The following is an 18927-nucleotide window of genomic DNA, read 5'->3' as shown; positions in this document are numbered from 1 at the left end:
ATCCCAGCTCTCTGTGAACTAGCTGTAGGTCATGTCATTTCAATGTTTCTTTATATGGTCATTGAGGAGATTAGATAGCTGTGTTCTAGTGCTAAAATTTGATATCTTTATAAACATATGTGAAAGAACATTGAAGACCTTTAAGTGCTGTATGAATGTAAGATGTATATTATGAACACAGTAGGGTTATGGATAAATCAAGGCAAATTTATTACCCTAGAAGTCCCAAATTGTGCCACAGAAATAGCTGCTACTCTTCACATGCTCTGGCATCCTTCTCCTCTAAAGCCTTCCACTATTTATATACTTCATTCAGATTAACTATCATCACCTAGAACCATTCTGTCTTTTTCCCCACCATTCTGTCTTATATCACGTCTTCTCTTGCCATTTCTTTTTGATAAAATAAGCCTTTTATCTTCCCAAAACTATTTTGTTTATTTCTTTCCTCTTGGATTATATCATGCATCTCAAATAGCCTCACACACAATCATGTCTCTGTTTTCTCAAACACTCTACATAAATCATCTAAGGATATTTATTTTGTGACTTTCAGAAAAACTGTCTTCTCAGATTACTCTCCTGGAGGCTCAGAATAGAAGTGGAGAGGCAGATAGAGAAGTCAGTGAGGTAAGTGATATGTTCTTAAAATAACCAGAATGTGAACTAGATCAAGAGAAGTTAGCTTCAAACCTAAACATTTCAGCAACTTTCTAATGTTGACAGAGAAAGTTATAATGGTTATTATTTCCCATTTGGTCTCATTTATATCAAAATATTGGATTTTTTTTTTTTATTTGTCCTGAACCAGAATACAAGTATAGTAGCCATTTGTTTGGGATTTGATAATTCCTTTCTCATACTGGGTTATTATTTATCTCAACTTCTTTGCCCATCTCGGAAAAGTTTCTCAGTGAGGAGATTAGATAAAATCTCTAGTTCCCCTCCACTAAATTGGCATAGTTTCATTTAGGATTATATTAAAAAGAGTATTTTTGAAGAATGGTGCTTTTTATAACCTGAACTTACTTATAAGAATGTGTGATTCCTAAATATTCTGTTGTTTTAAGAAGTCAGTGATAGAGTCATAAGTGGCCTTGAAGAATAATGTAACTTCTTAATAGAAGTGTCTGCTTAATTATATTAGAGTTCTTCAGAGAAACAAAATAGGGAGTGTGTATATATGTAGAGAGAGAGATTTATTTTAAGGGAATTAGTTCATGCAATTGTGGGAGCTAGCAAATCCAAAATCTAGAGGGTAGGCCAGCAGGCTAGAGACCAAGGGAAGAGTTACAGTTCGAGTCTAAAGGCAGTCTGGTGGCAGAATTCCCTCTGTTTGGAGGTGGTCAGTCTTTTTTTTTTTTTTTTTTTTGGTTAAGGCCTCAACTGATAGATGAGGCCCACTTACATTGTGGAGAGTAATCAAAGCCTACTGATTTAAATGTTTATTTCACCTAAAAAATACCTTCACAGACACATGTAGAATAATTCTAGAATAATGTTTGACCACGTATCTGGGTACTATGCTTTAGCAAAGTTGACAATAAAATTAACCATTATACTTATATTTAGTATTTTTTTATGGGACTGCTGATGTGCTTGCTGTTCACAAACTTGGCAAAAGGAAACTAAAATTTGAAAGTTATAGCATTATATGGATACTGGCAGAGTAAAAATGAGTCGTGTTTGGCCAAGCAGGTGCTTAATGTTTTAAGATGCTTAGCAGTAGTATCTAGTGAAAACAAGATAACTTAGATCAAAAAAGAGGAACAGGTAAGAAAGATGGTAATTTCTTAAGAAAAAGAAAAACAGGGGCTCCTGGGTGGCACAGTCAGTTAAGCGTCTGACTTCAGCTCAGGTCATGATCTCACGGTCCGTGAGTTCGTGCCCCATGTCGGGCTCTGTGCTGACACCTCGGAGCCTGGAGCCTGCTTCGGATTCTGTGACTCCCTCTCTCTCTGCCCCTCCCTGCTCATGCTCTCTCTCTCTCTCTCTCTGTCTCAAAAATAAATAAAAACATTAAAAAAAAAAGAAAAAGAAAAACAATACCAGAAGGGAGAACACAAAAACAGAGAACAAGGGAAAAGAAAGGGGAAAAACACACACACACACACAAAGAAATTGCAAAAGGAAGGGTGCCTAAGATAATCCTTTGGGGTAAGAGAAAGTGAGTAGAAAAGGTGCATAGAAAGTGTAAGCTCAGCTGAAAGGGAAAGGCTAGTATTAGCAGAAAAAGTAATGAGAGTGGCTGGAAAAAACAAAGTTCTCTGGTATAACATTGGGTATATATCTTAGGGATAACATTGATTTTTAACCTGAGCCAAAAAGTTGATTGAACTTAGTAGATCTCATGGAGAGCAGCAGAGGGTGTGACCAAGGGAAGGAAGAGAGTGAGTGAACTGGCATGATGGAGAAGAGGAAACAAATATACTTAGGGCGAGAGAGAGAACAAAAAAGGAATTATATTGAGGTCTTCTGGCAGAAAGTGATGTCTTGACTATATCAGGTCTTTAGTGTATATAGGGATGGATAAATAAGCATGTGACCTGAAGAAATTATAAAAGGAGCTTTTTCCATGTGCTTAAATACTCTGTCCAGTGTTAATCTCCAGAAATTTGATTATGAATAATGCAGACAGCAGAGAATTTTAAATGATTAAAAATAATGCTTATGAAAAATTATAACCTTTCTTGAAATAATAATTTTAAAGTGATGAATATTTTTTCTTATTCAATGGCTGAGAATGTTACCAACATAGTAGCTAATATTCATTGGATACTTACTGTGTGCCAGCTTTTGCTAGTAAATGGCAGAGCTAAGATGTGAACTCAGTTGGATTGCAGAGCTTGTACTCTTGGCCACTACATTATTTGACAGTCCTGTGGGGATTTTTCCCTCCTATCAAATTGGAATTTTTTTCGGGGGAAAAAAAATGGTGCTGTTGGCAAAGGTGGAGATTGGTGCTGTTGGCAAAGGTGGAGATTTCATTGTGTACACTGTCTCCAAACTCAATTTAGTAAAGTTCTAATGAAATTTACCAGGAGATTCACTGATTTTGTTTCCTAGGAAGACAATTATAGAAACAATGTATATGGATTAAGCAGTCTAACACAGCTATCTTTGTAATAATAATGGTTAATATTTTGTCAGACAAGTCTGTAATTTCATACCCACCCCTCAGTGGAACTTCTTTTTGGTTATTTGATTATGGTAGTTTATCTCAACCTACTTGTTTAATGATCCACTTATCTGGTGGTAATGGCTATCTTATGTAATATTTCCCATTTCAACGGATAGTTTAGGAAAAAGGATCTCATAACTTCCTTTTTGGTGTGGGATCAAGCAAAATTTAATGCATTTCCTGCTTTTCTTTTTATTTTTAAGCAATTCTCAAGAGAAACAAATAGGAATTTTAATCCAAAGAAAAAGTTTCCCAAGTACGGGATATCCAGAAAAGGAGTTCCAGGCTACTATATAGGTCTTATGAATATGGCTTGACCTCAATATAGGATTGACAGGGTACTCTCACACAGAGGTCCAGTTTGGGAAATAATAACTGATTTTAAAAGTATTTAGCAGCTTTATGGAAGGAGGTTTGGACTAGAGATTTTCAGGTTTTGAAAAATGCCTGAAATATGAGTTTTTAGTTAGGCTCTTTCTTATAAGACATCTGATTGAGGCTTTTCCTTTCTTTTTTAAAAAATAGGTCAACATGGTTGATATTACCGGACTCGGCAAGAGTAGCTCTTCTGCTGAGGAGAGTGGACAGGATGTCTTAGACAACACATTTTCTCAGAAACATAAAGAACTGTCCGTTTTATTGCTGGAAATGAAAGAAGCTCAAGAAGAGATTGCATTTCTTAAGCTGCAGCTCCAGGGGAAAAAGGCCGAGGAGGACGCTGAGGTCCCTGACCAGAAAGAAATGAAGCAGGCAGAAAGTGAAGGAATACTTACAGTTAGCATGAAAGTATTGCCTGAAGATACAGGGCAACATTTTCCCCCAATGCCACATGAAGGGAGCAGTCTTCCAACACTTGAAAAAGAAAAGCAGATGAGTACTAAACATCAAAATAGAACATCTGAAGAAATATCTTTAAATGACACTGAAATGGAATTAAAATCAACCAAACAGGATGATGTTGATAAATCCCTTTCTGCTGTACCAGGAATTTGTCAGTGTCACCAGGATGAATTGGAAAGGCTAAAAAGGCAAATTTTGGAGCTCGAGATAAGCTCTCATAAAGCAGAGGAAATCTATGAGGAAACTTTAGATGAGAAAGCTAAAGAAATCAGCAACCTAACCCAGTTGATTGATGAGTTTAGGAAAAATGCCGAAAATACCAACAGTGCATTCACTGCTTTGTCTGAAGAAAGAGACCAACTTCTCTCTCAAGTGAAGGAACTTAGTGTGGTAACGGAACTGAGGGCTCAGGTACAACAACTGGAAGTGAGCCTTGCAGAAGCAGAAAGGCAAAGAAGACTTGACTATGAAAGTCAAACGACTCATCACAACTTGCTTACTGAACAGATCCATAGTCTCAGCATAGAAGCCAAATCTAAAGATGTGAAGATTGAAGTTTTGCAGAATGAACTCGATGGTTTGCAGCTTCAGTTTTCTGAGCAGAGTGCACTGATAAAAAGCCTGCAAAGCCAGCTGGAGAAGAAGGAAAATGAAGTTCTTGAAGGCGCAGAATGTGTAAGGAATATATCAAATAAGATGGAAGAACTTTCTCAGGCTCTTTCACAGAAGGAACTTGAAATAGCAAAAATGGATCAACTCTTATTAGAGAAAAAAAGAGATGTGGAAACCCTCCGACAAACCATCATAGAGAAGGATCAGCAAGTGACGGAAATCAGCTTCAGTATGACTGAGAAAATGGTTCAGCTTAATGAGGAGAAGTTTTCTCTTGGGATTGAAATTAAGACTCTTAAAGAACAGTTGAACTTATTATCCAGGGCTGAAGAGGCAAAAAAAGAGCAGATAGAAGAAGATAAAGAAGTTGTTTCTGGCCTTAAACAGAATTATGATGAGCTGAACCCAGCAGGGCTCCTAAGTAAAGAAGAACTTCAGCATGAATTAGACCTTGTAAAGAAAGAAAGTGAACAGAGAAAGAGAAAGCTCCAGGCAGCTCTTATTAACAGAAAGGAACTTCTACAGAGAGTCAGTAGATTAGAAGAGGAATTGGCCAAAGTGAAAGATGAATCTACGAAAGAGATCCCACTCAATGAGAGTGAGAAGAGAGAAATGGGAGAAGACAAAGAAAGCAAAGAAGACTCAGAAAAATGTGTGACTGCTAAGTGCCAAGAAATAGAAATTTCTTTAAAACAGATAATATCTGAGAAAGAGGTGGAGCTAGAGCATGTAAGGAAGGATTTAGAAGAGAAGGTAGCAGCTGAAGAAGAGTTACAGGCTGTGATCAAACAGATGAATCAGAACCTGCAAGAGAAGACAAACAAAATAGATTTGCTGCAAGCAGAAATCATTGAAAACCAAGCAGTTATCCAAAAGTTAACCACAAGTAACAAGGATGTAGGTGATGGAGACTCAGCAGCACCTGTAAAAGAAACAGTGGCCATCAGTCCACCTGGTGTGGGCAGTGGAGAACACTGGAAACCAGAGCTGGAAGAAAAGATGCTGGACCTTGAAAAAGAAAAGGAGCAACTTCAAAAGAAACTACAGGAGGTGTTAACCTCTCGAAAGGCGATTCTACAGAAGGCACAAGAAAAAGAAAGACATCTTAGAGAGGAACTAAAGCAACAGAAGGATGATTATAATCACTTACGAGATCAATTTGATGAGCAGAGGAAGGAAAATGAGGACATCGGAGACCAACTAAGACAACTCCAGATTCAAGTAAAGGAGTCTGTAGACAGAAAACTCCTGAGCATCGACCAGCAGGATCCAGGACCTCCAAATCAAAGTTTAAAAGAACCTTTATTCAAAGCCACAGAGCAGCAACCTGCTCAATCTGTTTCAGAATCTGACTTGCTTTCTCCTAGAGATGCAGATGCTCTGCAGAGCAGTACTTCTGTTGTCCAGATTAAGAACCAGCTGAAAGAGATAGAGGCCCAGAAAGAGGAGTTGGAATTGAAGATTAGTTCTGTGACAAGTGAGCTCACTAAAAAATCAGAAGAGGTATTTCAGTTACAAGAGCAGATAAATAAACAGGATTTGGAAATCCGGAGCCTGAAGACAGCATCCCATGAGGCTGAAACCCATGCAGAAAGCCTGAGGCAGAAGTTGGAAAGCAGTCAGCTAGAAATTGCTGGATTAGAACATTTAAGAGAATTACAGCCTGAACTAGATGAATTGCAGAAACTCCTAAGCAAAAAGGAAGAAGAAGTTAGATACCTTTCTGGACAGCTTAGTGAGAAAGAAGAGGCGCTTATGAAAGTACAGACAGAGATAATGGAACAAGAGGATTTAATCAAGGCTCTCCATACACAGCTGGAAATGCAAGCCAAAGAACATGATGAGAAGATAAAGCAGTTGCAGGTGGAACTTTGTGAAATGAAGCAAAAACCAGAGGAGACTGGGGAAGAAAGTAAAGCAAAGCAACAAATACAGAGGAAACTGCAAGCTGCTCTTATTTCCCGAAAAGAAGCACTAAAAGAAAACAAAAGTCTCCAAGAGGAATTGTCTTTGGCCAGAGAAACCATTGAACATCTCACTAAGTCTCTGGCAGATGTGGAAAGCCAAGTTTCTGCTCAAAATAAAGAAAAAGATACATTCTTAGGAAAGTTAGCTCTTCTTCAGGAAGAAAGAGACAAGCTCATTACAGAAATGGACAGATCTTTAATGGAAAATCAAAGTCTCAATGGCTCTTGTGAAAGTCTGAAATTAGCTCTGGAGGATCTTACTGAAGACAAGAAAAACTTAGTGAAGGAAATTGAGTCTTTGAAATGTTCTAAGATTGCAGAAAGCGCTGAGTGGCAAGAGAAACACAAAGAGTTACAAAAGGAGTATGAAATCCTTCTGCAGTCGTATGAGAATGTTAGTAATGAGGCAGAAAGGATTCAGCATGTCATGGAAACTGTGAGGCAAGAGAAGCAAGAACTGTATGGCAAGTTGAGAAGCACAGAAGCAAACAAGAAAGAGGCAGAAAAGCAATTACAGGAAGCTGAACGGGAAATGGAGGAAATGAAAGAAAAGATGAGAAAGTTTGCTAAATCTAAACAACAGAAAATCCTAGAATTGGAAGAAGAGAATGACCGGCTTAGAGCAGAGGTACATTCTGGAGGAGGTACATCGAATGATGATGTGGAAGCACTTCTTTCTTCCAATTCCAACTTGAAAGAAGAACTGGAAAGGGTCAAAACAGAGTATAAAACCCTTTCTAAGGAGTTTGAGGCTTTAATGACTGAGAAGGACTCTCTATGTGAAGAGGTTCGAGATTTAAAGCATCAGGTTGAAGGTACTGTATCCAAACAAGGTAGCCTGGAGGCCACTGAGAAACCTGATAACCAAAGGGATATCTTTGAAGGGACAACACAGTCTGTCCCAGGTGATTCTAATGAACAAAGTTCTCTGAACATGAGCACAAGGACTGAATATTCAGAATCTGTTCCATCTGAGAACAGTGCCAAGAAGCCCGATGAAAATGAGAATGTCAGTTCAAATGATGAAGTTAATAACTGCCTGCAGCAGATTGATCAGCTCAAAGAAAAAATTGCTGAATTAGAGGAAGAGAAGCAGAAAGAAAGAGAATTTAACCAGACTTTAGAAAATGAGAGAAGTACCTTACAGAGTCAAATATCAGCAAAGGATGATGAACTAAAAATACTTCAGGAGGAAATAACCAAAATAAACCTATCAAATCAGCAAATGCAAGAAGAACTTGCCAGAGTTACCAAGCTAAAGGAGACAGCAGAAGAAGAGAAAGATGATTTGGAAGAGAGGCTTATGAATCAATTAGCAGAACTTAATGGAAGCATTGGCAATTACTATCAGGATGTTACAGATGCCCAAATAAAAAATGAGCTACTGGAATCCGAAATGCAGAACCTTAAAAAGTGTGTGAGTGAATTGGAAGAAGAAAAGCAGCAGTTAGTCAAGGAGAAAACTAAGGTGGAATCAGAAATACGAAAGGAATATTTGGAGAAAATACAAGGTGCTCAGAAGGAACCTGGCAATAAAAGCCATGCAAAGGAACTTCAAGAGCTGTTAAAAGAAAAACAACAAGAAGTAAAGCAGCTGCAGAAGGACTGCATCAGGTATCAAGAGAAAATTAGTGCTCTGGAGAGAACTGTAAAGGCCCTAGAGTTTGTTCAAACGGAGTCCCAAAAAGATTTGGAAATAACCAAAGAAAATCTGGCTCAAGCCAATGAACACCGCAAGAAGGCAGAAACAGAATTGGCTAGCTTCAAAGTACTGCTAGATGACACTCAAAGTGAAGCAGCAAGGGTCCTAGCAGATAATCTCAAGTTGAAAAAGGAACTTCAGTCCAACAAAGAATCAGTTAAAAGCCAAATGAAACAAAAAGATGAAGATCTGGAGCGGAGACTGGAGCAGGTAGAAGAGAAACACCTGAAAGAGAAGAAGAACATGCAAGAGAAACTGGATGCTTTGCGTAGAGAGAAAGTCCACTTGGAAGAGACATTTGGAGAGGTTCAGATTACTCTGAACAAGAAAGACAAGGAAGTTAAGCAACTTCAGGAAAACCTTGATAGTACTGTGGCCCAGCTTGCAGCTTTCACTAAGAGCATGTCTTCCCTCCAGGATGATCGGGACAGGGTGATAGATGAAGCCAAGAAGTGGGAGAGGAAATTCAGTGATGCTATTCAAACAAAAGAAGAAGAAATTAGACTCAAAGAGGAGAATTGCAGTGTTCTAAAGGATCAGCTTAGGCAGATGTCCATCCACATGGAAGAATTGAAGATCAACATTTCCAGGTAAATGGATAAGTTTTATGCTCTTCTAAATGTAACTGAAGGCAAAGAAAGTCACTATTTAAACTATTTCTATTGCCTTTGATATTACAGGACTCATTTTGGCTTAGACTTCTCTAGAAGCTATATTCTCCCTCACTTCTTTTTTTTTTTTTCAGTGATTTTTGACTAGTATTAAGGTGAAATATCCATGTTTGCTTCTCTTCCCATCTTTCTATTGAGAGATCTCTTTGATTTCTCCCATTTCGTTTTCATTTCCACTATCTTTGGGTTTTTACTGTGGTACTCCCAAATGACTGCTTTAGCTTCCTAAATGATCTCCTCTTTTCTCTTCCCTATATTTCACATTAATTCATACTGCATATACCTGTTAGAGTTCTTTTCCTCTAACACCAATTTTATATCACTTTTCAAGCTTAGGAACTAACACTTGGTACTCCTCCACTTTTAATAGGATTTTTCTGCTCTGAGACAGGTTTCCTCATGGTCTGTCACACCAAGATAATTCCTTTAAGAAGCTAGACATTAGCTTGTCTGGAGCAAAGTAAAACAAAATAGAAAATATTGCTTTCTAGAGTGTGCAAAGTCATGCCACTAAAATCAGCAACATATTTGGGAGTTTATGACTGAAATACCCTTAGGTACAATATACCTTTGATACAGAGCACTCAATAGAACTAATATCTCTTCATTAAAAGGATGAGCACCTTGAATCATAAATATTGATTCATTTGTAGGTCTGAGTACTTGTTGTATGTGTTCCTTAGGCATCAGGTAGTTTTTCCTTGAAATCTGTAATTAATGACCTCCTCTCTTTTTTTCCAGGCTTGAACATGATAAGCAAATTTGGGAGTCCAAGGCCCAGACAGAGGTCCAGCTTCAACAAAAGGTCTGTGATACTCTGCAAGGGGAAAACAAAGAACTTTTGTCCCAGCTAGAAGAGACTCGGCATCTGTACCACAGTTCTCAGAATGAATTAGCTAAGTTGGAATCAGAACTTAAGATTCTCAGAGACCAGTCGACTGATTTAAATAATTCTTTAGAAAAATGTAAGGAAAAGAAAGAGAATTTGGAAGGGATCATAAAGCAGCAAGAGGCTGACATCCAGAATTGTAAGTTCAGTTATGAACAGCTAGAGACTGATCTTCAGGCCTCCAGACAACTGACTAGTAGGCTGCATGAAGAAATAAGCATGAAGGAGCAGAAGATTATAAGCCTGCTTTCTGCCAAGGAACAGGCAATCCAAGTAGCTGTTGCTGAACTACATCAGCAACATAATAAAGAAATTAAAGAATTGGAAAACCTGTTGTCCCAGGAGGAAGAGGAGAATATTGTCTTAGAAGAGGAGAACAAAAAAGCTGTTGACAAAACCAACCAGCTTATGGAAACACTGAAAACCATCAAGAAGGAAAACTTGCAGCAGAAGGCTCAGTTGAATTCCTTCGTTAAATCCATGTCTTCTCTCCAGGATGACCGAGACCGCATAGTAGGCGACTACCAACAGCTGGAAGAGCGACATCTCTCTGTCATCTTGGAAAAAGATCAACTCATCCAAGAAGCTGCTGCTGAGAATAACAAGCTTAAAGAAGAAATTCGATGCTTGAGAAGTCATATGGATGATCTCAATTCTGAGAATGCCAAATTAGATGCAGAACTGATCCAGTATAGAGAAGACCTGAACCAAGTGATATCAAGAAAGGACTGCCAGCAAAAACAACTACTTGAAGCCCAACTTCAGCAGAATAAGGAGCTAAAAAGTGAATGTGCTAAATTGGAAGGAAAGCTGAAGGAGTCTGAGGAAGCAAAGGAGGATCTGCGGAGGTCCTCACTTGCTCTAGAGGAGGAGAAACAAAGTTTGTCTAGAGAGATTGAGAGCTTGAATGCATCTATATCTCAACTAAAGAAACAGTTGACAGCCTTGCAAGAAGAAGGAACTTTAGGGATATTTCAGGCCCAATTAAAAGTAAAAGAAGAAGAAGTACAGAAGTTAAGTACTACCCTTTCCTCCTCTCAGAAGAGAATTACAGAACTGGAAAAGGAGTTGATTTGTGTTCAGAAGGAAGCTGCCAAGAAAGTGGGTGAAATTGAAGATAAACTGAAGAAAGAATTAAAGCATCTTCACCATGATGCCGGGATAATGCGAAATGAAACAGAAACTGCAGAAGAGAGAGTGGCAGAGCTAGCAAGAGATCTAGTGGAGATGGAACAGAAATTACTCATGGTCACCAAAGAAAATAAAGATCTCACAGCACAAATCCAGTCTTTCGGAAGGTCTATGAACTCCCTACAAAATAGCAGGGATCATGCCAATGAGGAGCTTGATGAACTGAAAAGGAAATACGAGGCCAGTCTCGAGGAGCTGGCACAGCTGAGAGAAGAACAGGGCCTCTTAAGCAGGGAGAGAGATGCTCTTGTTTCTAAAGCTGCCGTTTCAGCGAACTCCACTGAGGATAGCAGCTTGCCTCACCTTGAGAAACTTAACCAACAGCTTTTGTCCAAAGATGAGCAACTGCTTCACTTGTCCTCACAACTAGAAGATTCTTACAGTCAAGTGCAGTCCTTTTCCAAGGCTATGGCCAGTCTACAGAATGAGAGAGATCACCTGTTGAATGAACTGCAGAAATTCCGCAAGTTGGAGGAGGGGAAGCAGAGGTCTGCGGCCCAGCCTGTGACCAGCCTAGCTGAAGTCCAGAGTTTAAAAAAAGCTATGTCATCACTCCAAAATGACAGAGACCGACTAGTGAGTGTCTGGTTCTCTTTCTGGTCTTTGGGAGTTTTTGAGCCTTTCTTTATAATTTTCGTCTCCATGGAAAAAAAGATAAGCACATTCTTATACATATTATCTGGGAACTCTGAGACAGTATTATCCATCTCACAGATTCTGTGTGCTCTTAGAGAAACACAGACATTACTTAAATTACTTTAAATCTGCCATTCCATTTAAAAACAATTACAGATTTTCTGTGCACAAAACTCTCCGTTGGTTACAAAAGAATGAAGAGATGGAGGCTGTTTTATATATTTTAAACACACACATAAATATTTCCAGAATTTGTCATAGTTCAATGAATGAAGGTATAGGGATCATTCAGTGCCTTCTTACAGTGACAGTTTAGCAATAGGTCATCTGGTAGAATTAAGGGTAGAGAGGATTCAGTTCATCTCATACTTACATATAACTCAACCCTAATTTGTCACAAAAAAGTTAAATGTAAAAATGGTTAATTTAAATAAGTTTAATACCCAACTTTTTTTCAATCTGAGAGAAAGCTAATGAGGATCTCTAATACTAAAATTTTGCTGCTTTTAGCAGGATCCAGTAGTTTAATCGAGGTCTGTTTTCTTAAAAACTTCCAGGTTATCAAGATTCAGAGGCAAAAATTGGAACTATATGAGCCAAGCCAGGTTCTGCTTTGTGACATTACTGCCTTCACTTTCATGACAGTTCTTGACTCTGTCAAGGCCATGTACTTAGGCCAAATAGGAAATAAACTGAGCTTCAAAAGGTTGGATTTTCCATTTTAAAAAGTGACCAGTGTCCAGAATATGAAAATTCTAGTTTTTAAGATTAGCCTGAGTAAAGAGATCATTTTTCCTACCTGTAAATTTTTTTTTAATGTTTATTTTTGAGAGAGAGAGAGAGCATGAGTGGGGGAAGGGGCAGAGAGAGAGGGAGACACAGAATCCAAAGCAGGCTCCAGGCTCTGAGCTGTCAGCACAGAGCCCGATGTGGGGCTCAAACCCACAAACCGTGAGATCATGACCCGAGCTGAAGTCAGATGCCCAACCGACTGAGCCACCCAGGCGCCCCTCCCCTACCTGTAAAGACTTGTTCTAATTTTTCTTTTTCTTTGTAGACAATGTGTTCATTCATATTACACTTAATATCTAGCATTTATAGATAATTTTTTCATTTTTGTAATCCAAACAAAGCCCCTCTTTCCAGCTATTGTTTTGACAGCAATACAATGTGTACATATTTGTTTATATTTTAAAAATAGTTTCAGTTCAGCAGACTTTGTCCTAGGAGCTTAAACTTTTTTCATTGCTTTCAGAATGCAAATGTGAAAGGTTTTCATCAGGACAGTATATACCTCAAAGCTGTAGTTTATAGCACCCAGGACTTGATTATCTTCGAAGTCAAAATCTTTTTCCTGGAAGCTATTATGTTAGATTCTTAATTGACAAGGTTTTGTTTAATGAATTGCTCTACTTATCGTAAACACTGGGGATTAAACTTGCTACCTCACAATGCTTTCTATCTCTCAATCCCCATTCCATATTTTCGTCTGCTGGATATTTACAAGCCAAGTCAGCATTTTATAATTTCTACATTTCTATAACTCATAGTAGTGTTCTTCTGTTCCCTAAGGCTCATAGCTATCCATGATTTTATTTCATTTAATCATCAAGGTCTGTCACTTTACTCACAGTGGGCTTCAAATATCTTTTTCCTTTCCATCATCGATATCTTAAGATAAGTTCTTAACACTATACACTTAACTGTTGTGATACTGCTTCTTTGAGTTTGTCACCTTTCCAGTATATTTTATATATCATCACTGAATAAATCTTAAGCTCTTCTTTCTTATTACTATACTGCTCAAAAATCTTTAAAAGTTGTATTACTCTAGAATAGGCTTAGGATTCAAACCTCTGGCATTTGACACCCTATATCTTGTTCAGGTCCTTCTTTCCAGCCTTCCTTGTTACTACTCCATTACTCATAATCTTCATTGCAGCCAAACTGAACTCCTCATTATGCAGTAATCATATCTAGTACTTCCACATTACCATCCTCTGAACCAAAATGTTCTCTCAATTTTCCTTTGTTGGGCAAATATTTCCCACTATTTAAACATCTCCCTGGAGCTCAAATTCTCTGGTTGTATTTCCAAATCACTTAATTGTCCATTGCCTTCTGTTTGTACTTCTCTAGTACTTTGATTTGTTCCATATTGTCTTGATGTATATATGTGTATGTGTCTGTGTGTGTTTAATTTCTATACACTTAATATTTCCCTGATTAGATTCTAAACTCTTGGTTAAGTGTCATGTCTTATACTTGTATGTATTTCCTATGATTTTTAGCATGGCGTAATTAATTAACTATATGGTAGGTAATCAACATAGTTGGGGATCATTCTCTATTTTTGTGGTTGTTACTGAAAACGCTGTTTTTTCCATTTTGTAAAACTGTCACGTAGGGGAGTTACGGAAACATTTGAGACTGAGGCCTTTATTTCTGCCATGAATGAATCCTAAAGCCTAGGCAGGGTTATAAATCACATGAAAGCCTGACAGTCTGACTGGGTGATACTACAAATGAGGCCCACTGCAGTCTGCTGAGGTGCTTCTGCATACTTCTTGAATGTATCATTAACTGTCCATCAACTCTTTTCCCTCATATCTTGTTCTCAGTCTATGTCACGGGCATTGAAGCATATAGTCTCTCAGTCACTGGCTGCATATATGATAGTTATGGCAGCTATCTTAAGTCAACCACTATCAGTTTCAACATTCAGCTGAGGCTAGCAGTTTATCACCTCTTTCTACAACACACTCCTTTTCCCTCAGGACCACTCCAGAAATGATTTAGATCCGAAAGGGATTTAGCTTACTTTGGTTCTCTACTTAGTTATTCAAGGGAAAGTCTGAGTGTCCAAGGGGCAGAGAATTAGCCCTGAGGATTCTAATACAATGTCACAAACAACTCTGAAAACATTCCAGAGTTTTCAGTCTGTCCGAACTTCCTTAGGACTTTCCCATAATCAAATAAGTACTTAGACAATGTTTACCTAAAGGGTAGAGAGCAAATCTCCAGAGCTGCCTTTATCTATACTCATTTCATTCTTTTTTTTTTTAATTGTTTTTAGATTCCAGTGTAATTAATGCACAGTGTTACATTAGTTTCAGGTATACAATATAGTGATTCAGCAATTCGATACATTACTCAGTGCTCATCAGGATAAGTGGACTCCTCGTCCCCTTCACCTGTTTCACCCATCCCCCTGCCACCTCCCCTCTGGTAAACATCAGTCTGCTTTTTTGCCTCCTTTTTCCTTTGACTGTTTTGTTTCCTAAATTCCACATATGAGTAAAATCATATGGTATTTGTCTTTCTCTGACTGACTTATTTCACTTAGCATTATACACTCTAGACCCATTCATGTTACACATGGTGAGATTTCATTCCTTTCTGTGACTATTATTCCATTGTATATAAATACATCTTCTTTATCCACTCATCTATTGATGGACCACTTGGATTCCTTCCATATTTTAGATATTGTGTTATTGCTGCTGTAAACATAGGGATGCATATATCTTTCTGAATTAGTATTTTTGTATTCTTTGGATAAATATCCAGTAGTAGAATTACTGGATCATATTGTAATTCTGTTCTTAATTTTTTGAGGAAATTCCATACTGTTTTCCACAGTAGATGCCATCAGTTTACATTCCTACCAATAGTGAGTGAGGGTTCCTTTTTCTCCGTATCTTCACCAAAACTTGTTGTTTCTTGTGTTTTTGATTCTAGCCATTCTGACAGGTATCTCATTGTGGTTTTGATTTGCATTTCTCTGATAATTAGTGATGTTGAGCATCTTTTTATGTGTCTGTTGGCCATATGTCTTTTTTTGGAAAAATATCTGTTCATGTCTTCTGCCCTTTTAAAAATTGGATTGTGTGGGGGTTTTTTGGTGTTGTTTTATAAGTTATTTATATATTTTGTATACTAACCCTTTAGTGGATGTATCATTTACAAATACCTTCTCCCATTTAGTAGGTTGTCTTTTTTTTGTTGATTTTTTCCTTTGTTCTCTAGAAGCTTTTTATTTTGATGTAGTCCCAATAGTTTATATTTGCTTTTGTTTTCCTTGCCTTAGGAGACATAACTAGAAAAAATGTTGCTGGGGCCAAAGAAATTACTGCCCGTGCTCTCTTCTAGGTTTCTATAGTTTCAGGTCTCACAATTAGGTCTTTAATCGATTTTGAATTTATTTTTGTGTATAGTGTAAGAAAGTGGTCCAGTTTCATTCTTTCGCATGTAGCTGTCCAGTTTCCCCAGCACCATTTGTTGAAGAGACTGTCTTTTTCCTCATTTGTCATAGATTAATTGATTAAATCATAGGTTTACTTCTGGGCTCTATTCTTTCCAATGATCAATGTGTCTGTTTTTGTGCCAGTACCATAGTGTTTTGATTATTACAGCTTTGTAGTATAGTTTGGAATCTGGGAGAGTGATAGCTCCAATTTTGTTCTTTTTTAAGTTTGGTTTGGCTATTCAGGGTCTTAGTGGTTCCATACAAATTTTAGGATTATTTATTGTAGTTTTGTGAAAAATGCTGTTGGTATTTTGATAGGGATTGCATTTGATTAAGGATTGCTTTGGGTAGTATAGACATTTTAACAATATTGGCTCTCCCAGTCCGTGAGCATAGAATATCTTCCCATTTTTGTGTGTGTGTGTGTCATCTTTAATTTCTTTCATCAGTGTTTTTATAGTTTACAGAGTACAGGTCTTTCACCTCTTTGGTGAATTTTATTCCTAGGTATTTCACTATTATTGGTTGCAATTGTGAATAGGATTGTTTTATTTATTTCTCTTTCTGTTGCTTCATTAAGTAAATAGAAATGCAACAGATTTCTGTATATCGATTTTTATTCTGTGAAGTTACTGAATTCATTTATCAGTTCTAGTAGGTTTTTGGTGGAATCTTTAGGGTTTTCTATATATAGTATCATGTAATCTGCAAATAGTGAAAGTTTTACTTCTTTCTTACCAATTTGGATGCCTTTTATTTCTTTCTCTTAATCTGATTGTTGTGGCTAAGATTTCTAGTACTATGCTGAATAAAAGTGGTGATGGTGAGAAAGGAAATCCTCATGTTGTTCCTGACCTCAGGGGAAAAGCTCTGTTTTTCCCCATTGAATATGATGTTAGCTGTGGGTTTTTCATATAAGACCTGTATTATGGTGAGGTATGTTCCCTCTAAACCTGCTTTGCTGATGGTTTTTGTCATGAATGGATGTTGTACCTTGTCAAGTGCTTTTTCTTCAGATATTGAAAAGATCTCACATTGATCGATTTGCAAATATTGAACCCTCCAGCATCTCAGGAGTAAATTCTGATTATGGTGAATGATTTTTTAAATATATTGTTGGATTCAGTTTGCTAATATTTTGTTGAGGATTTTTGCATCTATGCTCATCAGAGTAGTTGGCCTGTAGTTCTCTGTTTTAGTGGTGTCTTTATCTGGTTTTGGAATCAGGATAATGCTAGCCTCATACAATGAATTTGGAACCTTTCCTTCCTCTTCTACTTTTTGGAATAGTTTAAGAACAGGGTTAACTCTTCTTTAAATGTTTGGTAGAATTCACCTGTGAAGCTGTCTGGTCCTGGACTTTTTTGTTTGTTGGGAGTTTGTTGATTACTGATTCAGTTTCTTTGCTGGTATTGGTTTGTTCAAATTTTCTGTTTCTTCCTGCTTCAATTTTGGTAGATTATATGTTTATAGGAATTTATCCATTTTTTCTAGGTTGCCCAATTTGTTAGCATATAATTTTTCATAATATTCTCTTATAATCCTTTGTATTTCTGTGGTGTCGGTCATTTCTTTTTTCATTTCTGATTTTATTTGAGTTCTCTCTCTCTCTCTCTCTCTCTCTCTCTTTTATGAATCTCACCAATATTTTATCAATTTTGTTGGTCTTTTCCAGGAACCAGCTCCTGGTTTCATTGATCTCTCCTATTGTATTTTTAGTTTCTATTTTGTTTATTTCTGCTCTAATCTTTATTTTATCCTTCCTTCTGCTGGTTTTAGATTTTTTTTGTTATTCTTTTTTTAAAGATCCTTTAAATGTAAGGTTAGATTGTTTATTTGAGATTTTTCTTGCTTCTTGAGGTAGGCCTGTTTTGCTATAAACTTCCCTCTTAGAACCACTTTTGCTGCACCCCAAAGATTTTGGATCATTGTATTTTCATTTGTCTTCATGTATTTGTAAGTTTCCTCTTTGATTTCTTGGTTGACTCATTCATTAGTAGCATGTTATATAATCTCTATGTATTTGTGTTCTTTCTAGATTTTTTCCTTGGGGTTGATTTCTAGTTTTATATGTAGCATTGTCAGAAAAGATGCATGATACCTCTTCACTCATTTTGAATTTGTTGAGACTTGTTTGTGGTCTAACATGATATATTCTGGAGAATATTTTATGTGCACTTGAAAAGAATGTATATTCTGCTGTTTTAGGATGGAATGTTCTGAGTATGTCTGTTAGGTCCATCTGGTACAGCATGTCATTCAAGCCACTGTTTTCTTGTTGATTTTCTATTTGGATGGTCTGTCCGATTTCACTGGAGTGTTAAAGTCTCCTACTATTATTGTATTACTACTGATTACTTCCTTTAAGTTGTGGGCTTCTTTATTTATTTGGGTGTGCCATGGTGGGTGCATAAATATTTACAATTGCTATATCTTGTTGGATTGTTCTCTTTATGATTATGGAGTGTCCTTCTTTGTCTCTTGTTATTGTATTTACTTTAAAGTCTATTTTGTCTGATGTAAGTATTGCTACCCTAGCTTTCCCTTGAAATCTATTTGCATGATACATGTTTCTCTGTCCCCCTCAATTTTAATCTGCAGGTATCTTTAGGTCTGAAATGAGTCTCTTCTAGACAGCATCTAGATGAGTCTTGATTTTTTATCCATTCTGTCACTGCATGCTTTTTGATTGGAGAGTTTAGTTCATTTACATTTGAGGTAGTTATTGATAGGTGTGTACTTCTTGCAAATTTGTTGCTTGTTTTACAGTTGTTTTTGTAGATCTTTTCTGTTCCTTTCTTGTTCTCTTCTCTCATGGTTTGCTGTCTTTCTTTAGTGATATACTTGGATTCATTTTATTTTTTTACATGTCTATTACCAGTTTCTTGATTTGTGGTTACCATTAGGTTTATATATAACATCTTGTGCATATAATAGTCTGTATTAAGCTGATGGTCACTTAAGTTTGAACTAATTCTAAAAGTACCAA

General features: G+C 37.2%; 1 protein-coding gene across 11 annotated transcripts in view; it reads left to right on the top strand.

Annotated features, from left to right (window-relative positions):
- Nucleotides 1-18927, top strand: part of GOLGB1 (golgin B1) — a 90198-nt gene that overhangs the window by 46362 nt on the left and 24909 nt on the right. For all 11 annotated transcript variants that reach the window (XM_042956956.1, XM_042956958.1, XM_015544795.2 and 8 more), the window contains 3 exons: nt 557-630; nt 3707-8892; nt 9715-11629. In XM_042956956.1, coding sequence (XP_042812890.1) covers nt 557-630; nt 3707-8892; nt 9715-11629 — 7175 coding nt within the window. The remainder of the gene's footprint in view (nt 1-556; nt 631-3706; nt 8893-9714; nt 11630-18927) is intronic.

Source organism: Panthera tigris, chromosome C2 (genome assembly GCF_018350195.1).
Source record: "Panthera tigris isolate Pti1 chromosome C2, P.tigris_Pti1_mat1.1, whole genome shotgun sequence".
Taxonomy (NCBI): domain Eukaryota; kingdom Metazoa; phylum Chordata; class Mammalia; order Carnivora; family Felidae; genus Panthera; species Panthera tigris.
Note: the sequence above shows the minus strand (reverse complement) of the source record. Positions and strands in the feature narration are given on the sequence as shown.